General features: G+C 46.7%; 2 protein-coding genes across 2 annotated transcripts in view; both read right to left on the bottom strand.

Annotated features, from left to right (window-relative positions):
- Positions 1–22,610, bottom strand: part of LOC136369118 (adhesion G-protein coupled receptor D1-like) — a 28,174-nt gene extending 5,564 nt beyond the window's left edge. The window contains exons 1-2 of the mRNA XM_066331787.1: positions 22,475–22,610; positions 18,875–18,966 (exon numbers count right to left, since the gene is read on the bottom strand). Coding sequence (XP_066187884.1) covers positions 18,875–18,966; positions 22,475–22,489 — 107 coding nt within the window. The 5' untranslated portion in view covers positions 22,490–22,610. The remainder of the gene's footprint in view (positions 1–18,874; positions 18,967–22,474) is intronic.
- Positions 22,611–23,527: 917 nt separating this feature from the next.
- The window catches only part of ADGRD1 (adhesion G protein-coupled receptor D1), a 72,547-nt gene continuing 72,277 nt past the window's right edge, over positions 23,528–23,797 (bottom strand). The window contains exon 14 of the mRNA XM_066331810.1: positions 23,528–23,598. Within this exon, the coding sequence (XP_066187907.1) occupies positions 23,528–23,598 (71 nt within the window). The remainder of the gene's footprint in view (positions 23,599–23,797) is intronic.

The raw sequence follows: 23,797 nt of genomic DNA, 5'->3' as shown, positions 1-23,797 counted from the left end.
GTTTTCAATATTTTCAAAACCATTCTCACAGTTTGGATTTTCAGAAGCCTTTAACATTACTCATATAAATTACTCATATAATTTGAAAAATCATGTTTTAATAAAGATGGCTCTTTATCAAGCCCGGAGTTCAGCACATGTGCCAAAGAATTCCATATCTAAAATGCAAATACAATCCAGATGTGGGATTTTCCATGTGAAAGTATTAATGCAGACTCATTTAGAAAAGCAGCCGTGTGAAGGTGAAACTCATTTAAGACTATCTGAGGGTCAGCTCTGCCTGTGATCCTCTTGAATCTCATTATGAGAATGTGAATTTTTACTTTGTTATTGCACAGCGTTCTATAGTTACATGCTTGGAATTTCATCCTAAGCAGGAAATGATTAATTCAAGGTGTTTATGAGCTTTACCTACCAATGAAAGGACCCAGCTCTGGGGTTCCTGGTGCTCTTTTATCTTCTCCCACTTACCCCTCCCCTTTCTGCCCTTATTCCATTTTAATCCTTTTAAAAAGAGAAAAATACTAATACTGTAAAATGCAGATTCAGAAGGCCATTAAGATAGCAAGGTTAAAAAAAAATCCTAGAAACACAAAAGTTAATGTTGCACTAGGTGCATTAATTCTGACACACTGCACATCCTTTATTTTGTTTTATTCCCATTTGTCTTCGCTACATGAATGTTTTAGTAGATTAGTTCTAGTACGCTAAGATGTGGAGCACAATCAAATAGATGTTGTTTTTGGAGAAGGAATACTTCCCCAAGCATTACTTAAGCCGTGCAACCTAAACAAAACTAGTCACTGGCTTCAATGGAGCTTTATATTCTCCATAAAACTGGTGACATGAAGCAGTAATTTGGGGCAGGGCTGGGGTTATACTGCAGATTCTGTGGTTCAGCCCCACCAGGACTTCATAAACCTCACCAGAAGCTTTTTTCTTGTGCTCAAATGTGTCAGAAAACAAAGAGGTATCTAAATTTCTCCAGAGTGCCCCTTGTCGTGCTCTGGCCTTGGCAATTAACAGCCCGTTTCTCACCAACCTCTTTCACAGCCCAGGTATTGGCACTTTTCTGCAGTCCGGGTTTGGTGAGGTTTTGTCTCTGCATCTAAACACACCGAAGGATCAGTCCTGGAACTAATCCACTGGGAACAAAGCAAATCCAGAATCTCCTTTCTATTGGTACTTTATGCCAAGTATGTTTTTTGAGTATATACCTGTCATTACTTAGACAGCTTCTGGGAAGCACAAAAACACTTGGAGTGTGATGAAATGTTTCTGTTCAGAGACTATGGAGAAGCCTTTGGGATATTACTGGCTGTGCACAGCTGTGAGCTCCGTCTGTGCCTTAGGGCTGGTCCCTGTGCCCAGCACCAAACCCCTCCGCTGGGCTGGGGGCTGCTGGAGCTGCACTCCCCAGAAGCCCCCGGCAGCGCTGCCCTGCACACCTGGCAGGTCCTGGCAGGTCCTGGCAGCTCACTGTTCCCCACTCACCTGAGCACCGGTGGCTGAGCCCTTTGGCACAGAGCCACAGCCGAGGCCTTTGAAAACCCTCACTGAACTTTCCAGAGAGCCTCTGGCAGGAGCAGCAGCAACTTTCTCCATTAATTGCTAAGCTCTCCAATTAACATCACCCTTTTAATCTCCAGTTGAAAAGATATATTTTTCTTCCCTTTTCCTGTTCCTAGGGTTGAATTCTATTTCCTGACAAGTAAAACCTGCTCACCAGAGATCTCTGCCCACCCAAATTTCTTCAACTGGCTTTTTCTCGGTTGCTTTTGTTTCAGTACTCACTTCAGGCCAGGATTTTGATCTCTTCTGTGCGTCTTGCTGGGAGACAGGCTGTTAGGCAGCATTTTAACCCGGCAGAAATCAATCAGCAGGGAGGGGAGGTTTGGGGAGGTGGATAATTACCCTGGCTCTATTGCAGCCCTGGTGTGCAGTGAGCATAGGGTTCAGCACTTCTGAGACCTGTTTCCATTAGACCATCATCTAAAATCATTGCACACTTCCTGCAGTGACCAGAGACACTTTTCCAGAGCAGAGCTGAGCCTCCCAGTTCTATTGTGTTTGCAGTTGGTGTGGAACAGCTGTGACTGCTCCTGTCCCTGGGTTCTGCTCTGCCCTCAGACCTGATCCACTCTTACACCAGTGCAGAACCACCACCGACACCTGATCCGTGTTTACCCCAGTGCAGAACCACCACTGACACCTGACAGGAAAGAAATTTCACTGCTTGCAGAAAGAAAACTTTATTACCTCTGTGAAGGGGACCCCTCATTCACAAATCAATTTTATTGCTTCTATATGGAGCACTAATCCTTTTAAGACTTCTGACATCCACTTTTCTGTCATGATGCCTGCTGCAGTAAGAACTAAATTCAGACCCATAAGCCAAGATTATATAATCACTGGAGGAAATACTGCCTAAAAAAGCAAAATTCCTTCACCACAATTCACAGAACAAGGCAGTTTGACAGTTAAGTTTTTTAACAGAGTTTTCTATCTTGTTTCTTGAGCTCATCTCTAGTGACTTCCAACAGGACCCTTTGTGTTTTATATAAAAATAAATAAATTCCCAACCTAGTGACTAACATTTCAGACTCACAGCTGAAAAAAAAAATTAGTTTCAGTTTCCTGGTTGTCATGAGTAATATTTACTCAGCCCTAAGCTGGAAGTCGGGGAGATGCTGGGAAAGCACGTGTGGCAACTCTGGCTGAATGAATGTGATTTGCACTCGAGTCCCAAATAGCCCTGGTGCCCTCAGCTGGCTCCCTGTGCCCAGGCTGCCACCCCAGTGCTCCATGTGTCCCTGAGCCCTCAGTGCCACCCCTATGCCATCCCTGTGCTCAGTGCCATCCCTGTGCTCAGTGCCATCCCTGTGCCATCCCTGAGCCCTCAGTGCCATCCCTGTGCCATCCCTGTGCCATCCCTGTGCCATCCCTGTGCCACCCCTGTGCCATCCCTGAGCCCTCAGTGCCATCCCTGTGCCATCCCTGTGCCATCCCTGTGCCATCCCTGAGCCCTCAGTGCCATCCCTGTGCCATCCCTGTGCTCAGTGCCACCCCTGTGCCATCCCTGTGCCATCCTTGTGCTCAGTGCCACCCCTGTGCCATCCCTGAGCCCTCAGTGCCATCCCTGTGCCATCCCTGTGCCATCCCTGTGCCACCCCTGAGCCCTCAGTGCCATCCCTGTGCTCAGTGCCACCCCTGTGCCATCCCTGAGCCCTCAGTGCCATCCCTGTGCCATCCCTGTGCTCAGTGCCACCCCTGTGCCATCCCTGTGCCATCCCTGTGCTCAGTGCCACCCCTGTGCCATCCCTGAGCCCTCAGTGCCATCCCTGTGCCATCCCTGTGCCACCCCTGAGCCCTCAGTGCCATCCCTGTGCTCAGTGCCACCCCTGTGCCATCCCTGAGCCCTCAGTGCCATCCCTGTGCCATCCCTGTGCCCTCAGTGCCACCCCTGTGCCATCCCTGAGCCCTCAGTGCCATCCCTGTGCCATCCCTGTGCTCAGTGCCATCCCCATTCTCTCTGTGCCATCCCTGTGCTCAGTGTCAGCTTCCAACTCCCACCCCATTTACTGGTGCCATCAGAGCAGGTGTGTGGGTGTTCTACCAAAGGGAATTAAGCTCTGGACGCTGCTGACACCTTGATCTAATGGGCAGGACTTTCATCCCAAAAGGACACACATGGATTTTGCTTCTGCTCCAGCAGCTGACAAATTCCTGCAGACACCTGCACCTGCCTCTCCTCCTGCCCTTTGTCCTGGCTGCACAACCAGGCTGATGGCACAGGGAATGGATTGAATCAGCACATCCACAGTTGCTTACCTAATCTTGGGTGATTTCTAGGCAGAACTACAGCAAATTAAAGGAAAAAAAAAAAAAAGAAGAAGAAGACAAAACTAATAACTGCAGAGGCCATCTCCCATTTCCCAAATGTTATTTGCACTTTCAAAATAATGGTGTGAATCTGACTAAGAACCATTTACAGTCACTTCAGATCATTGCTTTCCTGTGGGTGTCATTTATAACCCAGGAAGAGGCTGCTAAATGAAACACTGTAGCTACAGAAAGAAACAAAAAAAATCTAGTCTGCAACAGCACCTAAATTCAGATAGATTTTTATCCCACGAGTGGGAAGGGAGGTGGAATTGCCCCTTTTCTCTCACCCTGGTGTCTCACAGCCGCCCTCTCAGCACACACCCCACAGGAGGCAGATGTTGCCGGAGCAGCCTCACCTCTCCCCCAAAACCTCCGGCTGCCCAGAGAACAGGCCTGGCTCAAGTCACTCTTCTGCCGGAGGGACTGCACCTGCCATTTCTGCAGAAAAGCTTTTTGACTCCCTGCTTGACGTTCATTGTTCCCTGTTGAACCTGTCCCGCTCATATTGAATAATTAAATATTGTCTGGCTCAGAGGGAGAAGGTGAACTCCACAGATTAGTCACAAGGCAGTCCCTGAGAGAGGAGAGTCCTACCTAATCCTTGCTTTATTAATATTTCTGAATTTATATTAAATATTCAGTGGAGCAGGGACTGAAACTCCAGTCTCACTTCAAATCCCCATCAAGCCAGACAAAATTAAGGCCATGACCAGAAATGGAGCTACCTCAGGAATTTTAATACTGAGAAGACAGTTCCAGGACTGCAGCAGTGACTTCTGACTTAAGCATTTAAGCAGGGGTTCAGGAATCCCTGTCTGGCTGAGGCTTTCCACAGATCAATCTCTTTGCCACCTCCATTGCTTCCAGATTCTAAAAATACAAGAGAAAAAAAAAAAAAACAAAACAACAACAACAAAAAAACAAAAAAAACCACCCAAACCAAAACCAAAAAAACCCACAAACAAACAAACAAAAAAAACCAACCACCACTTCCCAAAAATTAGGTACAGGACCAAAACACGTCCTTCTCCTTGTCTTTAGTGCAAGTTATTAAAAACAAATATGAAGAATTAAAACATTACATCCTTGCAAGCTGAGTTTTAGAGCTTGTGATTTCCCCAGGGAAACCAAACTTGCAGTGGGATTTTACCATTCCTTTTCCACAATTCCCTTCCCTGACATTGTTTGGTGCTAATTCTCTCACTGCACTGCTGGGACAGCATCCTGACCACCAGCATCTCAATCTCACCATCCTGTGCCTCTCAGTGCCCAAGGCGAGGGGAGAGCTGATTTCCTGCTCAACTCTGCCATGAAGCGATCAATGGAAATGAGGGCTCATCCCCTCATTAGCGCAGGTGTTAAAAACTCCCTGTGGATGGGAGGCTCCTGCCCCTGGAATCGCTGCCCAGCCCCGAGCTGTTCTCCCTCCCGGGGGACACCCTGCACCTCCTCTGCTCCCGGTGAAGTCACTGTGAACACTCCCAGTGAAAGCACCATTATTGGAGTGGCCTTGCTGCAGATTTGTGTTTTAATCCGCAAAATATTTTGTGTCTCTGTGCTCCCGTTCACGCTCTGCTCCTCCTGGAGCATCACTGGAACAGCAGGAGCAGCCCCAGAGGAACAGAACGTGCTTTCTCTTTGCCATGGCAACTGCTAAAGGAGAGGGCAGGACAAATATCCCAGTCAGGCAGGCAGCTCAAATCTGCTGAGAGCATCGCCCAGACACAGTCCTGCAGGATGAACCCACAGACACAGTCCTGCAGGATGAATTCACAATCACTGGGGCATTTCTTTAGCAGCCAGGTGGTTTGAATGGGCAGGGTTTGTTTCTGTCACAGGTTACACTTCTTGGAAACCCAAAAACTGTGGCTGCTGCAAATGCATGAGACTCCAGAAATGGATGACAGAACAAATTTCCCAGGAGTGCTTGTTGATGACCGTGGCCAGAAGCCAAAACAATTAAATTCTTAGAAAATCATGTGGAAATGAAAGCAGTTTAAAGGGAAAAGAATTGGCCCTGATCCTTACAATAGTGAAGATTTATTCCTTTCTTGAAAACAAATGTTCACTTGCCTATTTCCCACACTGTTTGATTCTTCCCTAAAAGATTCTGGAGTTGCTTTATAGAACTAAGAGGGGGGAAAAGAGACAAGGAAATATTGCCCACTTCCATTACAGGTTTCCTTTAATGGTCTCACAAAAGCAAATTGACCAGAAAGTCTGGAGGGATTCATTCTCGGTTTTAAAAGGAAAATAAATTACCATTTTCTAATGGGTAAGGGGGTTATTTTTGTTGTGGGTTTTTTGGGGGGGGATTTTTTTGTTTTGTTTTGTTGTTTAATGGGAGGGAGGGAGTTAAATATACCATGCTATTATTAGGGGCCACTTTGTCTTCAAAGGTGGTACAAGAGCAACACTGTTCTCACAACCAGACAACAAAACCTGTGGAGGAGGATTTGGTTTCATTGATTCCAGTTCGCCACGGGCAAGCCCCGAGTTAAACAGGTTATGGTATTAGTTCTGTGTCCAGGTCAAAGACATCAAATAATTGACAAAAATGATAGTCGTTTATAGAGCAAAGGACAATCCCACCTCGGCTGCTGCAGAACTCTGCACGTGTGAATGAGCAGATCCCTCAGACTCCTCTGGTGGCACACAGCCCAGGCCAAGGGACAGCTCACTCCCAGCCCCTCGTGGCCTGTGCAGTTCGGGGACAAGGAAATGTCACTGTGTCCCGGGCCCGATGCCGGCGGGTGGAGCAGCTGGGTGTGATCTGCGTTCTCCTTTCAGCACCTACACCTGACTAAACCTGCCCCTCCTGCCTCGTGTGGCGCTGTCCCAGGCTCCCGGGGCAGAGCCTCTCCTGTCGCAGGGCAGCACGGCTGTGCACTTTGTCCCCAGGCAAACTGTCAGTGTGAGACGTGAATCTGCATCGGCACAACTCCTACCGCCTTTAATCGGCTAAAGCTCTGCAAGGCATCTTGAAACAATAGTCTGAAAATTAGTCTTATTGCGCTAGTTACAGCCCTCTCCATCTCTTTGATGGCTGTTACATCATGCGGTGAACATGTCTGTTTTCCCAGCAGTAAACTGAGATGGCAGAGGCAGCGCTAATAACGAGGGATTGTCCAAGGACAGAAGCTGTGGGCAGGACCTCGAGTTCCCTGTCCCTCCATCCCCGAGTCCCTGTCCCTCCATCACCGAGATCCTGTCCCTCCATCACTGATATCCCTGTCCCTCCATCACCGAGATCCTGTCCCTCCATCACTGATATCCCTGTCCCTCCATCCCCGAGTTCCCTGTCCCTCCATCACTGAGCTCCTGTCCCTCCATCACCGAGTTCCTGTCCCTCCATCACTGATATCCCTGTCCCTCCATCCCCGAGTCCCTGTCCCTCCATCACTGAGCTCCTGTCCCTCCATCACCGAGTTCCCTGTCGCTCCATCACTGAGTTCCCTGTCCCTCCATCCCCGAGTCCCTGTCCCTCCATCACCGAGATCCTGTCCCTCCATCACCGAGATCCTGTCCCTCCATCACTGAGTTCCCTGTCCCTCCATCCCCGAGTTCCTGTCCCTCCATCACCGCGCTGAGGGAAGCTCCTGGCTGGAATGCTGATGGCAAAGGGCACTGCTGCCCACAGGGGACACGCAGGGAAGGAGAAATGGTCCGTAAACACACAGACCTGCTCCAAGGGAGAGAAGCCAGGAGGAGACGGAGCTTTCTAAACCCCAAAAAAGCAAAGCAAACACAAGTGTGGCAGTGCACATCTACTTGGCCTTGCCAGACCAGGAGGATAATGGGGATGGGGCCTTTTCTCCCGGAAAATTTCAAGACTTGTCCAAAGCACAGGATTGCATAAAGCCAGCTTCATTTAATTAAGTATAACTATAATGAAACACTGTTTATAGACCCGTTTTTAAGACTGAATAAATCTGCAGTCAGTGAGGAAAAGCCATTATAATTAATTTTGTTTTCCCTGCTCTGGGATGCCAAAGCAGGCACATCAAATGCTAAAAATATGAAGTAGCCCCTACTCTGTGCTCCGTGTATCGTGTTGAGGGTTGAGGTTTCGAGAAAAGTCTAGTTCTTTGGAAATACTGGAGGCAAGCACCAAAAATTATTGGTAATCTAGAAAATACAGCCTGTCAAAAATGGCCCAGGCTCCAATTCCTTCTGTCTCACACAGTCCTTGTAGAAAGCAAGTTTTCAAGAGAGAAAAAAAAGCTCCCCAGCTCGTTACTCCCCGAAGGGTCTCAGCACTCCATCCCAAGGGCGTTCACCAGTAAGAGCGATTGTGTTCCAGGATTGTCAGAGGCAGTGACGGAGCCATTTCTCACTCCTCAGCTGACAAGTGGCCACAGACCGCACAGGGGGCAGTCCCTTAGCCCTGAACAGCCGGGAACAACCTTCCCCGGCAATCCCCAGCCCTGGCAAATACTTCTGCCTTTCAGCTTGAGGTCCGTGGGACCCGTATTTTAATTGAGCATGACAAAGTAACATTCACGGCAAATCGTGAAGAAAACTTTTGTGGGATGACATTCGCCCCCCGAGGAGCTGAGCTGTGAAAATGATCTGTGGACCCAAAGAGTCTCAGCGACCCTTAATTATACAGGGAGATGAAGAGAACAATCCTCCTCCCGTTCCCACGGCAACGGCAGCGGCCGGCGGGCAGGATGGAGGTCGGCGCACCAAGTGGGGACAAAGCTCCCTTTCTGTCTCGTGGTTTGTGCAGGCACGGATGCAGCTGTGGCAGACACAGACAGACACAGACACAGCTGCATCCCTGCCTGCACACCGGGGAAAACAGAACTGCAGGGGTGGCTGCAACCCCTGTGCGCGGGGAGTACTGCTTTGGAGCAGCTGCACGCTGCACAGGGACAGAGCTGCAGCCTGGGGAGCAGCTGCACACTGAACAATGCACACTGCACACTGCACAGAGAACACTGCACAATGCACAGGGGCAGAGCTGCACACTGAACAATGCACATTGCACACTGCACAGAGAACACTGCACATTGCACACTGCACAGGGACACAGCTGCAGCCTGGGGAGCAGCTGCACACTGAACAATGCACATTGCACACTGCACAGGGACACAGCTGCACACTGCACAGTGCACATTGCACACTGCACACTGCACAGAGAACACTGCACAATGCACAGGGGCAGAGCTGCACACTGAACAATGCACACTGCACACTGCACAGAGAACACTGCACAATGCACATTGCACACTGCACACTGCACAGAGAACACTGCACAATGCACAGGGGCAGAGCTGCACACTGAACAATGCACACTGCACACTGCACAGAGAACACTGCACAATGCACATTGCACACTGCACAGTGCACAGAGAACACTGCACACTGCACAGGGGCAGAGCTGCAGCCTGGGGAGCAGCTGCACACTGAACAATGCACATTGCACACTGCACATTGCACACTGCACACTGCACAGAGAACACTGCACAATGCACAGTGCACAGTGCACAGGGGCAGAGCTGCAGGCTGAGGGGCTTGCAGCACACTGCACACTGCACAGAGAACACTGCACACTGCACAGGGCTTTGGTTTCTTTGAGCTGGCACTGGAGAACCCAGGCACCACGAGGCTTTACAGTGTTTGCCAAAGTCAATGTCATGGTTGATGCTGTGTCCCTTCCAAGTGCCTGCTCCTCTTTTGGCTTTTTGGGACAATCTCAAGCCCTTTCCTTCAGCAGGATGCTGCTGCATTCGGGTACAGTCGGTTTCCATACAGATTATGAAAATGAAAAATAGACTCTGTGGTCATCATTTATTTATTTAGATTTCTGGGCTGAAGGTTAGCTAATTCTCTTGTTCTGCACAGACAGTAAGTCATGAAACTTTATGCAGCTCCATCCATATTTATGTCAGACATATTTCCATCTGTCCTGCTGCTGCTTACAAGGAATTTGAGTCTTTACTGTATTTACTCACATGAGGACACTCGAGCCTTCTGCACCAACAGTTCTCTTGCTGTATTTGGACATTCCCTATATTTTTAATAGTATTATTATTAAAATAAGACACCTAACCTGGATGACATCTAGAGAAAGTACATGAGACTTGCTAGGAATAAGAAACAGAGTAAAGAGCACAATTCTTCCTGGGGTGGCGGCAGAATCTCACTTTCCAAAGTTCACTATTCCTCTTGTGTTTTCAATTACCATCTGACTTTACTGCCTTATTTGTTATTTCTAATGCTGCTCCAAAAAGAAAGTGCTCTTTAGTCAGTCTCTTTCATTAAAATATGTTTCTGCCTCACATCTTTTTCAATTGAAAAGGATTGGGAATAATGTTCAATTTCTATTTCCAGAATACCTGTAACATAAATATTGTTAATGGCATTTTATTGCTTACCTGAAGAGAGCATCTAAAAGTTTAAAAATATTTTTGATACTAAGATAGTATCCTTTCTTTATTGTAACCACCTGTATTTTCCATTTATTGAGTTTTATTTTGCGAGTGCTTTATTGGGAAAATATGTAAATCACACTTAGCTAAGAGCTGTGTCAGACTGGGCAGTGATTTACAAGTTGCCCAGAGCTCTGCACAAGGCACATGCCTAAATAACATTTATATTCTGCATTGCCACAACTGTAATATTTGTTCTTATTATTCTGCATAAAGCTGACACAGAGTTCCAGGATTATAAATTGGAGCCAAGGGTGTAAATGAAGCAGTTCAAGCAAACTCTGGAGGTTATTGCTGTTCACAGGGAATTGTCCCAGTTAGTGATGAACGAGCAGCGTTTAATCGCTCCTCAGGAGCCGGGCACCAAGCTGTGACTCACAGCCCCGTCCTCCCACCAGCACTTTCATGGCTAAAAATCTGATATTAAAAGATGGAAAACTAAATCCAGCTAGGACATTTTAAAAACAAATTAATGTGAACTTCAAAGCTACGGATTTTCAAAACCTGAAACTTTCTGTAGGCATAATTCTAGAAGTGAAGGAGACAAGGTGTCCTTCAGAGAACTTTGGCAGCAGGGAGGGAACAGAGGAGTGACACCACCATACTCTGATCTCGAGTGTCTCAATGCCACATTAACAACACCCCAATATCATATTAACAACACCCTCAATGCCACATTAACAACACCCTAAATACCACATTAACAACACCTCACTATCATATTAACAACATCCTCAATGCCACATTAACAACACCCTAAATGCCACAACAACACCTCAATATCTATTAACAACACCCCAATATCATATTAACAACACCCTCAATGCCACATTAACAACACCCTCAATGCCACAAGAACACCTCAATATCTATTAACAACACCCTCAATATCATACTGACAACATCCTCAATGCCACATTAACAACACCCTGAACACCACGTTAACAACACCCTTGGCCTGACTCGAACCTGGCACCCCGTGTGCCACAAGGGACCCATCAGGAGTGATCCAGCCTTAGGCATGGGCCAGCAGAGCGTTTTGTTCCCATTAAATGCTGTGTAAATCCTGGTTTGTCCTAAGGAGACCCCATCTGAAGCCCAGGCTGCTGCAGCCACTGCTCCCGAATCTGTCAGGGACTGGGAGGCTGGAGCTGAGAAACTGCTCCAGCCACAGGTCATTAAGAAGAACACAAGGTTCCAGACATTCCCATCTAGACAAGAGGATAGAGAGCTGGAGGGTGGCTTGAAGGGGCCCCTTCTCTCACACCTTCATCTCCATCACTGGTTCTGTTGTGTTCACAGCAAGGTTTCATCACCGGGATTTAATAACCAGGTTTTAATAAACCTTATTCCATCCTGACATTCAGATGTGAAAATAAACACGACTAAGCATCTCTAATAAAAACTGGTTTATCTTTACACTCAGAAAAACCAGCACCTCATAATTATGAAGTTTTCCCTGTGTATTTTGCACCCATATGTTTTCTCTTGCTGCCCTTCCTAACACGGAAAGAAATCGGCACAAGTATCAGAGCTGCTTGTTCCTTTGGAGCCAGTACCCACGGGCCCTGGAGCACAAATCCTGCTTGAGGAGCAAGGACAGAAACTATTCCCACAAAGGACAGTTGTGGCTCAGCAGAGAACCAAGTGGAGAAGCAGCTGTGGAAGGGCTCACAGTGTCATCTGTCAGACGGGGCTGGCTGTCCCTCCTGGCAGCAGGGCTACAAAGGCAGCAGCTCCCCAGGTGATCAGATCCATTGCTTTGCAACTCCCTTCCCACTACAGGAAACTTAAAGGAATTGGATTTTTCCGTCGGTTTAAGCCTGTCACTGTCCCTGTTTCTCTGGTTTTGCAGACAGCCTCCTGTCTGCAGCTATGGTTTACAGACTTTAAACCTTTTAACGCTGCTCCCCAAATGCGCCTGAAAAGCGCCTGAACAGTCACAGCGTGGCCGGGAGCCTTCTGCAGGGCTGTGACTCGCAGCAGCTGCAGGGAAGAACATTCCCATTACCGTCATGATGGCTTCTGAAAGATTAGCACTTCCTCATTAATAGCCTCATTGGCAACATTCAAACCCGTGTTATTTTTAGTCAAAAACTCTGAGTCTAATGAGGAGACACCCAAACTGCATTTGTATTTGTCATATTCAATGAGCCAAAAATTTAATTACGTTGAAGACATTATCATTGGCAGTAGCACTTCAGCTCACCAGTTGTCACTGTTCAGTACTTTCATTTTAATTATTTCTTTTGTTGCCAGTCAGCTCCTCCTCCCCACAGTTTGTTTCCAGGAGGTGCAGCACTCGTGCTGTTTCAATGAACATGATGCCTCCCACACAGGGAGAAACTGTGAAGAAACGGAGCTGCTGGAGCAGGTTTGGGCTGTCACAGAGCTCTGTCTAACTGATGGCTCTCCTTCAGCGAACGGAAAAACTCTCCTGGTTTTCACTAGAGCAACAGGAACAGGCGCTCCCTGTCTCTGAGGCTGCACTGCAAACATCTGCCGCCAGGAAGGCACAGAGAGGATTTCCTAGTGCTACAGATCTGGAATCCCTGTAGACTTTCAGAAGAGTTTCCAGATTGCAACTTGCTCCTCACCTTCCTCGTGGAAGGAGATTAAAAAAAAAAAACAAAAAACCAAAACCCACCTAAAAAGCCTTGTCTAATGGCATCAGAGAGAGGTGGAATTTCGCTCTGGAGCTGATGGGGTGGCTTTGGCAGGAGCTCTCGGGAGAGCCCCAATCAATGCCGTGACTGACAAGTACATTCTGCGAAATGAGCAGCTGGGATAATCCTCTGAACGAGGAGCACACCAAATGACATAAGCCGGGAATGGAATCACAGGAACAAAATAGCAAAGGCCCAGGAGCCGCAGCCGGGGTCGGAGCAGCGGAGGTCCCGGTGCTGAGCCCCAGGTGTGTGTCCCAGGAGGCCTGGGCTGGCAGAAGCCTGGGCTGGCAGAAGCCTGGGCTGGCAGGAGGGGCTGTGGGGCTGTGGGGATAAACACGGTGAGACCCACAATAACGAGCAGAGATGAACACAGGAGCGATGTGCCCCGGCTGCAGCGTGCGATGATGGGCGCCTTTGCCGTGCGCTCGGGAAAGGCCAGCTGGGGCTGGGGCTGCACAGCACAACCCCCCAGACCCCTGGCAGAGGGACAAGCCCCCTGCACACTGCCCAGGAAACCAAAGCACGGAGGAGATTTGCCAGCAGAGTCCGTTCTCAGTCTCATGTGCAGGGGCTGTGAGGATGAACCGATGCAGATGGACCTGACACGGGCTGACATCACTCCTGTGCTGAGACTCTCCTGAAAGCCTTCGCCCCCTCTCACCACAGCTACTGCCATTTCTTCCACTTGTCAGTGATTAATTTAACTAAACACAAAACATATTTTTCCACTGGAGAACTGTTCTACTATTTCACTGAATTTGAGGGATAAAGAAAATAATAAAATGAGAGAAAGAACAGGGTAAAAAGCGAAGAAATATTTCTAATTTTGCTGTAATTGCTTTCTCCATGGATGACTACGATAGCTATCACTTTTGGTTCACTGAGTGCTGAAGTGTACAGTTTATAAAAAAGACAGAGATTTTTCCAACTCATTGGACCATTTCAGAGTAAGCAGTGAGAACATATTTAATAAGAGTTGGACTTGGCAGTTTATTCAAGAAAAGTTAATTAAACTGTCTCTTCTGGACAACAGAATGCAGAAGTGAACTGGCTGGGAAATCACAGGGGTTGGCTGAATGTGGTGTCCCTGCTCCTAAACGAAACCCTGTGTTCCTGCAGCAGAGACAGACTGGCCATTCCTTCCTCTGCTCCAACCAAAGTCTGTCAGTGCCACAGACACCCCTGAGAATTCTTTGTGGTTAACCCTCGTAGTGGATGGAACTCAGGAGTCAAATTTGTACCTGTGCTAAGTGTCACCAGGCAAGAGCTGCCCCCATGGGGATGAAATGTGGACATTTCTGACTCTGTCACACTGGGGACCTTTTCTCACTGTAACTTTCCATGCAAAAAGCAATGAGACTTTGAAAGGATGGGGCAGTAAGCAAAAAAACCCCACCCTTATTTAGGCCCTTATACATCAATGAATATGCTGAGTAGAATTCAGTCTTTAGATGCAGCAGAAATAAGTAAGAAAAAGAGTTCAAATGGTTCATAACTCAGAAATGTAATCATGTGCCTTTTCAAGCACACGAGCAATTCCATTAAACTAATCTGCTTTAATTGCATTAAGCTTAGAGAGGCTCCTCATATGCTTAAACTCAAACATATGATTAGTTATGTCTCTAAAAAAAGAATGGGTAATTCAAACAAATCCTGTATGTGTGCATTTAAATGTTTCAAGGTATTAGATTCAGCATCCTATAAACTAAAACAATGAAATTAGCTTTTTGGCAGAAAATCTCTTCCCTGGATGCAAAACATTCCCATTAAGCCACAACTGAATTATTGCTCCAAATTATTTTGCTGAGAGTCAATAGCTAATCCTCTGATAAAAGGTTCAAGAATAATCAATCACAACTAAAGGAAAAGTTCAGACTCTATACGTGTGTTCAATATGCTTCAAAAACAATACAAAAATCATGTTCTTAAGTAAATTCAAGTCATAAATAGGAGATGATAATAATTCTTTGCTCAGCGCTTCCCAGTAAACTGCTCTTGCAGAATTAAAGTTTTGGACAATAAAGAAGAAGGTATTTTCACAGACACAGGAAAATTACTACAGTGACCAAACACTCACTGTCCAGACTGTCACAGGAGTCTATTGTGCTTTAATTAGCGTCTCTGAGCATAAACTGTTTAATTGTATTCATTTTGCCTTAAATTACTGGGTGTTTTGCAGTTTATGATTCATAAAAGTTTAGTCTTTTATGTTGCTTCTTAAATTCATTTTAGGGGTGCTATTTTTATTTATTTAAAGCAAACAAACGAGCACAGCAGTGGCAGTGGAAGCAGAACAAGGCTCAGCAGGAAGCTCTCTGGTGTGTCCTCTGGGACATCTGAACCTGGAGAGATCCATAAGCCAAAGCCTCCACTTTGTTCTGGGGGAAATGGGAGTGGGGAAGTGGAATAATAAACTAATTTTGTGACACTAAAAGGAATTTTGTTCACAACTTTCTTTTCTGTTTTGGCTTTTAAACCTGAAGTTAGTCAGATGCTGAGCAGAGCACTGGCTCACCCTGGTGCACACTCTGCAGCCGCGTTTGAGCCAGCACAGGAGAGGACCTGTTGCCATATGGAAAACCAAGAACAATTACTCCAAATAATTACATCACTTCATTGCTGTTGGTTGCCAAGAGAAACACGCCTTGTTGGTAATATCCACTTGCATTGCCAAGTAACTTAATTTTTCATAAACTAAACATTCTCTAGCACTAGCACTTCTCCAGCAATAAACACCCTCTCTAACTGATACCATCAGGGCCCAAAGAGCATCTCTGCTCTCAGGATTTCCTGAGGTGCTCTGCCCAGCGATGGCTGAGTCACACCTGGCTGGAGGTGTGCAGAGCTGGTGCCAGGGCCAGCACTGAGCCTGGGCTCCCTCTGCCACTGGGGACAACGTGATTGTCGGTGATTAAACTCCTCCTCTGGCACCAGAGCCCGGCCAGAGCTGAGCCCGAGGAGGAGCCTGCCCTGGGAACCCTGCAGGCTGGGATTTTCAGTCACTGCTCGGGTTTGAGCTCAGCATCACCCACGAGTGTGAGGCACCCAGCAGGAGCTGACAGCCTGTGTGGGTGCTGGCCGGAGCCACCAAGGAAAGGGCTGCCACTGCCACCTCTGTGCCCCTGCCATGGTCACTGTGTCCACCCCTGCCAGGCCCTTCAGCTCACCCTCTCTGTGCTGGCTGAGCTGCTGCTGAGCTGCTGCTGCCCTGGTCCAGCTGCTGCAGACAGCAGCTCCCTCCTCTCACCCTGCTGCCCGTCACACTTCAGCTGAAAAGACAGCTCTGAGCTCCCTCTTTTGTTCTGCCTCGGGTTTATGGGCTGAGCAGGTTCCCCTCCACAGCTCCTTTCCTGCCTTTGGGTTCCTGGAACCACAGGCACAGCTCTCAGGAACCTTCTCTCCTGCACACAGCCACAACACGGTGCCGAGGCTCTGCTGCCTCACCAGATCACACCACTGTGCCACTGTCATCAGCTCTGGCCAGATGAATCCCTCCTGGCCCAGCCCAGCTTTGCCCACGGCGATTTCAGCGGGGACAGTGCTCAGGGATGTGTGGCAGCCCCTCGGAGGCTCATTCTGCAGCCCTTGGGGATGCCTCCCTAAGCCAGCTGAACTTGTGGATTCAAAAAGCACCTCACAGTCCTTCCCCACAGAGCCTGCAGAGCCTTTCTGCTGTTCTGCTTTCCCCGTGTTTGTCACACGCTCGTTGGGCTGTGCTCATCCATCCTCCCGGGTTATCAGCCTGTCACCAGCTCCAGGAGCCTGCAGTGCCTGGAGCCCTGGGGACTTCACACCATGGGAAACAGCTCCCGTGCACCTGGCTGATCACAGCCCTGCTTGGCTCTGCTCTCCTCCTCTTTGGAAAACACAGAAGGACTTCACACAGACATGGAAACCCAGTGCTGCTAAGGGTTTATAATTATCTTTTTTTTCCAATAGACCAGTTACTTTCTCCATGACATCCTCTGTACATACAACTCTAATTCATCATGCCTCACTGCTGTGTTAAATCAGGGTATAAACACTTCCCCAGATCTAATTTGAACATGTATTTATGCTCCTCTCATTTCAAACTTCCTTTGAGGACCCATTTCTGTAATGACATCTACAGAACTATTCTCTATGTTCTGTTTACCTTCTCTTGCATTTTGTTGACTTGATTTAGTTCTATGAGGAAAGCTGTTCTATCAAAGCCTATTTCCAATTAACAACTTAATGGTTCAAGTTTTCAGATGTGTCAGGCTCTGATAATAATTTTCCTCCACCTCTCTCCCAGTAACTTTTGTTAGGTCAAATCCCGAAACAGTAACATGAAAATGACTTGGCACAAAGAGCTTCTCTTACCTGGAGAAATCTCATTTTCGGTACAGAGTTACACCATTCCAAAGCTACAGCTGATAATATTTGGGCTAAGAGCACACACTCCTCATTAAAGGCATTACATCTTATTCCTAGACCCATCATTCATAAATCAATTTACTTATGTGCACATACAGTGTCAAAATAAATGATATGTGTTAGTGTGCAGGGTACAGTGTGTGTTGAATCAATTCCCTGCAATCCAGTGAAATTCCAGCAATATTGTACGTGGAGCAACCTCTGTAGCTCCTCTTGTACTTGTGGGGTTGTGTCTTTGTCCTCATACCTCTAACAGTGCATAAAAACTGACATTGACAACACACAGTTATTTGCTTCCTAAGTTTCTATATTTCCTTTGTGTTTCTGAAGGTCACAGGAACTCAGCCAAACCTGAGGCAGTCATTTTAATTCCCAGGCTTCTCATTTCACTCCAGCGTAATTATCTTATGGATTTTTGTGTAGACTTATTTACTGTTTTTCTCTTCCTGTTGGATAAGTGTACAATAACTAAACTAACCTCAATTAGGTTAACTGTCACCAATATTTAAAACTTAATGACATTTTCAAGATCACATAAGTAATCCAAGCATAAAAATTATTCTTTATATTACCATTTCAGAACAGTGGCACCAAACCCTTATCATACAATAACCTGTGCCTCAGAAACATTAAACACAAGCCATCACCACATTTTTCTTCATCTAAGTTCCATATTCTATTATTTATATACGGTGTCATTTCTCTATTTGGACTAAAGCATCTATAGGAGATACAAAATGGAATATTCAACATCTTAATTTAGCCTTGATATATTAAATTACCTTCTTGGCTACACACATGTAATCTCTCTACATATTTCAGAAACCAGAATCTGTCCTTGTATATTCAGAGACAGCTTTTTGTCTGCCTTACATTTCCCCTCCAGACTTGCAAGTGCTATTTTAGAGATGATTCACTCTCAGAGGCCACCACCCCAAGAGGCTCAAGGCACTGTGATATAAAGATTTGCTTGAATTCAGGCATACATTTAAATCCAGGGTAAGTCTGTGTGCTCTGCAGTGTCAGGAGAGTCTTAAAGATAAGCAGATGGCTAAATATTCTACTGAGCTGGGGCTGGAAACAAGGTCTGTCCTCAGAAGGAGCAGAAGAGTTGCAATAACCCAGTACAGATTAATGGAGCTCTGTGAAATGCAGCTTTTTTACTACAGCAGGCAGAGGAAAGTCTCCATTAATAGAAGGGAAATTAATGAATCAGCAGATGCTGGGGACTGTAAGAGGCAGGAAAACACTTCAGCTCCTGCTGAGCCTCAGGTTCCACCCTGGGCAGCATTCAGCTTTAGCTAAATAGGTTTTATATGTGTATATATCTATATTTGTATGTCTTAACTGGCTGCATTCAAGTGCGGGATCCCCTGCCCAGGATTTGCTTTTCACAAGAGGATGATGTCAGTGCTCTGGGAGAAGATCGTGGCAAAATATTGCTCATGTGAGATTGTTGTTACAACTCCAAAGAGAAAAACTTACTTGAAGGCACTGGTATCCCCGTGGGCCTTGCAGTTGTCTGCACCGATCCTGGAGATGACCCTTGTGACAGAGATGAGGATGCCAATGTTGACCTGCAGCCGGAGGAGGAAAAGGCTGGGTGAGGAACCAGCCCTGGCTGAGCCCAGGGCCAGGCTGCCCCGGGAGGGGGTCGACACACAGAGGGGACAGAAACTTTCTGTGCTGGCTTTATCTGGCCAAAGAGGCGCTCAGGGTTGGGCTGGTGTGGCTTGCCCCGTGCCAGTGATTCCCACTCCCACAGAGGGAAGCTTTTGCTTTTCTCTTTCCTCCAGGAGCACCCTTGTCTGATCGGGAACAGCCTCGGCTGGTGCATTCCATCACAGCCAGGGGGCTCAGGATTCCCTCTGCACAAACAAATACCCTGATTAGAAATAAATGCCCTGATTGATTGGGAACAAATACCCTGATTGGAAATAAACACCCTGACTGGAAATAAATGCCCTGATTGATTGGAAATAAGTACCTGACTGACTGGAAATAAATACCCTGACTGGAAATAAATACCGTTTGAAAACAAAGAAACACCCTGCCAGGTGACAAACTGAGAACTGCAGGAACGTCCTCAGCAGGGCACGTGGCTGCATTCTCTTTGGTTTTGTGCTCCATGTGCCCAGACTTCAGAGAGCCCTTTCCTGCCACACCTCGGGCTGTGTGGGTCCTGTTTCTTGCCAAAGCCTGCTTACAATTTAGGTACAAGAGTATTTTAAAGGAGCAATGAGAAAAATATGTTAAATCTGAACTCTGCTCTTCAAAGGCTCCACTCTTTTTTGATGCCAGGTCCAGCAGAAACATCAATAAAATGAAAAGAATTCCCAACAGAAAAGTGGGAAATCTTGAAAAGACTAACACTGAAAATGTTCAACAAAAGAAAGTTTGTGCTGGAGTCACAGGTGAAGGAAGAAGGAAATCTTTATCACTTAAAGGAAATGTGGCAAAGACTGTCTTGCTGTGCAAAGACCTTGGGTTTAAAGAAAAAGAAAGGAAGACAATGTGAAGGTGAAAGACACATTTCCCCCTTCCAGACCAAAGTTGCACATCAGCTACAAAGCATCAAGAACAAAGGTAGAACAAAACTATCCTCAACTACAGAACAAAGGCAAAGAGAAGACTTGAAAAAAAAATGCTGTTCTTCAGTTAAAACTCAATAATCATCTTCCATTTGGACAAAAATATTCTGAGGAAGAGAGGGTAAATTAAAGATGTTTAGATTTGATTATAGTGATTTCCTTGGGTTTTTTACCAATCTTCTGACCTCTTTTTAATTTTAGGTTTCTAAGGGCAGATCATCACCTGCTGCAGAATCAGAGCATATCTGTAGTAGTTCATTTTTGCCATGGCTCTTGAGTTTATCCAAAGGATATCCCGTGGAACTGCCAGCCCTCAATGGCAAGTGGATTTGTTCAATCAGCTTTACAGAGATAACTGGTGAAATTCAATGGTTTTGGGATCATTTTCTCTATTCCTACCAAATCATATTTTGTGCATAACTTCTAGAAATGCTTTGAGGTGGTAATGAGCATTTTTTGAGAAAACCATTTCTATGCTCTACTCAGAGCCTTGCAAACTCCCAGTGGAACTGGCCGACCAGGAAAAGAACAAATCCCAGGGAAAGCAGCAGAGGGGCCTTGGCCAGGACCTGCTCCTCATTCCCTGTCTGCCCCATGCACTCAGAGATTTCCACAGAATCCCCTGAATTCTGCCACATCCCTGGAAACACACCAAGGCAGCAGATGGGAGATAACAAACAGAGCCTTCTGCCAGAAGTTTTAATGTCTTGTGTCAAAAATTCAGGTGCTTTGTTGTGTTTTTTCCACTGAAGACACTCCCAGGGCAACTTGGGCTGAGCTTAGTTTGGATTGGAAATTAATTGCCAGGATTTTTTATGAGGCTGCTGTAAGAGGGTGATATAGAGGCTCGTGTGTCGTGGTTTGGGGTCTGGGGGAGAGTGATCCTAAAACTTTAAGATGTAGGTAGAAGCCAAAAGCCCTACATATAGAACGAACTATTTCCTTCATCAGATCCCTTGACTCAACCCCCAGGGAAGAGCACATTTGGTATGGGAATCTCTGCAGGGCTGGCAGTTCTGTGATTACTGCCCAGAGAAGGACGTGTGAGTGTTTTTCCCCACATCACTCTGCTGCAGGCTCCACGGTGTCTGCACTGCCTGTGAGGCTGGGCAGGATGAAAGTGGACTGTGCCTGCCTTGTCTCTGGGGAGTGGGAGTTGAAAAGAGCAATCCCCCTGTTTTCTTCACAGCATAATCCTTCTTCTTGGCAGAGACACTGTGCATTGAACGAGTCAGAAACTGCTTTTCAAGAGCTATTTTCAGACTTCAGTGCCAGTTTATGCAAGTGGTGGCTAATTTGTTATTGGAAGAACACAGGCACACACACCAGATAGTGTTTGGCCCTGTTATTTCCCTGTGGGCACTAACACATTTTTCAGCTGAAATATCCAATGCCCAGAGAGGCAATTTGTCAGCTCACTTGCTGCTATTTTGGGCAGAGCTGGGTTTAGACTATTTAACAAATTGCTCCACGTGGATCAACCTTGTGAGCTCACTCTTTCTCTTTCTGAAAGTATTTGTATCCCTACAAGAACATAATTTGAGCTGCACAAATGTTATATATCATAAGTTAGAGCCAGCCAGTGAAACTCTCTCTGCCAAGCAGCTGTGCATGCAGATTGTTGGAGGCTTGCTCAGGTGAGTGAGCATTTCACTGCCTGGTGTGTTTTGGTTGCCACCATCCTTGGACAGCAGCCTGGAAAGGTTTGGGGTCAATGGCTGCATCTCAGGTCCTCCTTTGGTGCTGAACAATGGCCAGAAGGCAACTGCCAATGTGAATATTGCGTTATTTTAATTGCTCTCTGATCATCAATACCTACATACCTTTGCATATAAACTCACATACAGAAGGTCAGAAGCAGCAAGACAACCTGCCCTACCTGACAGCAAATAACTCACCTGGACAGCCACACAACCTGCCCTACCTGACAGCAAATAACTCACCTGGACAGCCGTGTCCTGCCAGCCTGCCCTACCTGACCCAGCCCCAAACCCAGGGGACAAGAGCAGACTCCTGAGCACTGCAGGGACAGGGCCCTGGGGCTGACAGCTCACACCCTGTTCCATCACACCCCTGCTGCTGCCCCTGCTCTGCTGTGACCATTCCACTGGGGCATTCACAAAACCTCCCACCACTGGGGAGAATCTGCTCTCAGCTTTTCCTGGTGAGTGTGAAACACAAACCTCAGAGTCTGCTCCTTTGGGAGCTCTTTCTGAGAATGCTAAAACTCCCAGGAGCACTTCATGACCCCAGCAGGGCTGTTGGGGTCCTACCTTTGTCTTTGAGTAATGAAATGAACAGCGTGAGAATTCATGCTCATAAACTAATACACACCCATGCACAACACAGAAACTGGGAGCAGCAGCCAAGAATTTCTGGAGAATTCAGGAGTGCTGAAGTTTCACTGGGCTGGCACAAGGTGAGACCCCAGGCCTGGGGCCAGCCCTGCTGGTGGCTGGCACAGACAAGGAGCAGCTGCTGTGGTTGTACCTACCAGAATGACAAACATTGCTGGTGCCACAAAAGCCCAGATTGCTCCATCGTCCAGTGAGAGCCAGCAGCTGCAGGGGGAAAGCAGAGTGGTTTCAGAGGAAACACAGTCATTTCATTATGAACATTATTAATTAAAAAAAAAAAAAAACCAACCAAACAAACAAACAAACAAAAAAAAAAAAAAACCAAAAAAACCAAAACCACAACTTATAAAACAACTAAAAGAGAATGCAAAAATATTGATTAATTTTGAAAGCAAGAGATGCGATGGCACATCAGGAAAAAGCCCCTTTTCCCCTCAGGAATCCAAGGGGCTTTTTCAGGGCTCAGGGGATCCAAGGTGGGATCTCACGGATTTGTCACAGCCAGTGGCACCTCTGCCCCAGCCACCTTCACAGAGTGCAAAGACGGGACAAGAGAAGAGTTTATGTGCAGTTTGTTGTTGTGTATCCTCAGCCAGGGGCTAATTTCAGGGCTGAGCACTGGGAAATGTCTCACTGCAGTGACTGTCTCATGGCAGCCAGGGGCAGATGCAAACCCTCCCTGCCTGTCCTGGCAGCTGCTGGGAAGGGGCTGGCAAACACAGCCAGCCTTAGCACATGTGGAATTATTTTAGGATTAAATTCTACGGTGTTCTTTCAGAAAAATTTGCTCTTCTTTTCCTAAATTAGAAAGGAAATTAATTTTCCAAGTCTTGGACATTACACATTCCAGATTTCAGGTGTGTAACCGCAGTTTTCTTCAGAAGATTGAATATCTTTAATCAATGATTACTCTCATCTTGGTGCAAGTTTTCCCCCTGAGCAGGGAGCTCACTGAGGAGCTTTTCAGTGAAAATGAGAAAAAATCTCTCAGGAGCTTTTTGTGCATCACCTCTGTGAAAACCAGACTTGAGGCTTCTGTGTTTAACTACATGCCTACACAAGTCATCCTTTTGCAGGCTCTCTCCCTGCTCCTCAGGAGGGTCCTGCAGCAGCACAGCCCAGTTAACACATTTACAAATCTCCACATCAGATTCTCATCCCTGTTGCTCCTGCAGTGAGGGTGTTCATACTCACTTGCTGCTTTCTCCGTAGCTGTGCAGGGACGAGGTTGCAGAAATGACACAGATCACCAGTGGGCAGCCTGCAGAAAGGCAGAGGCAATAGTAGGAATAAAAGCACAGCTTCCAGTAAACCCTGCGAGCTCTGCTAAATTTTGCATGAACAGAACAGCTCAGAGTCATTTCCAAATTAAGTCTAACTTGACATCCTCCTGCAGCTGTTTAATCCAACATGTTTTAATCAACTGATGTCAGACAAACAAAATGACTTTTTAATAAAGC

Source organism: Sylvia atricapilla, chromosome 17, assembly GCF_009819655.1.
Source record: "Sylvia atricapilla isolate bSylAtr1 chromosome 17, bSylAtr1.pri, whole genome shotgun sequence".
Lineage (NCBI taxonomy): Eukaryota > Metazoa > Chordata > Aves > Passeriformes > Sylviidae > Sylvia > Sylvia atricapilla.
This window is presented reverse-complemented; position numbering and strand designations above follow the sequence as displayed.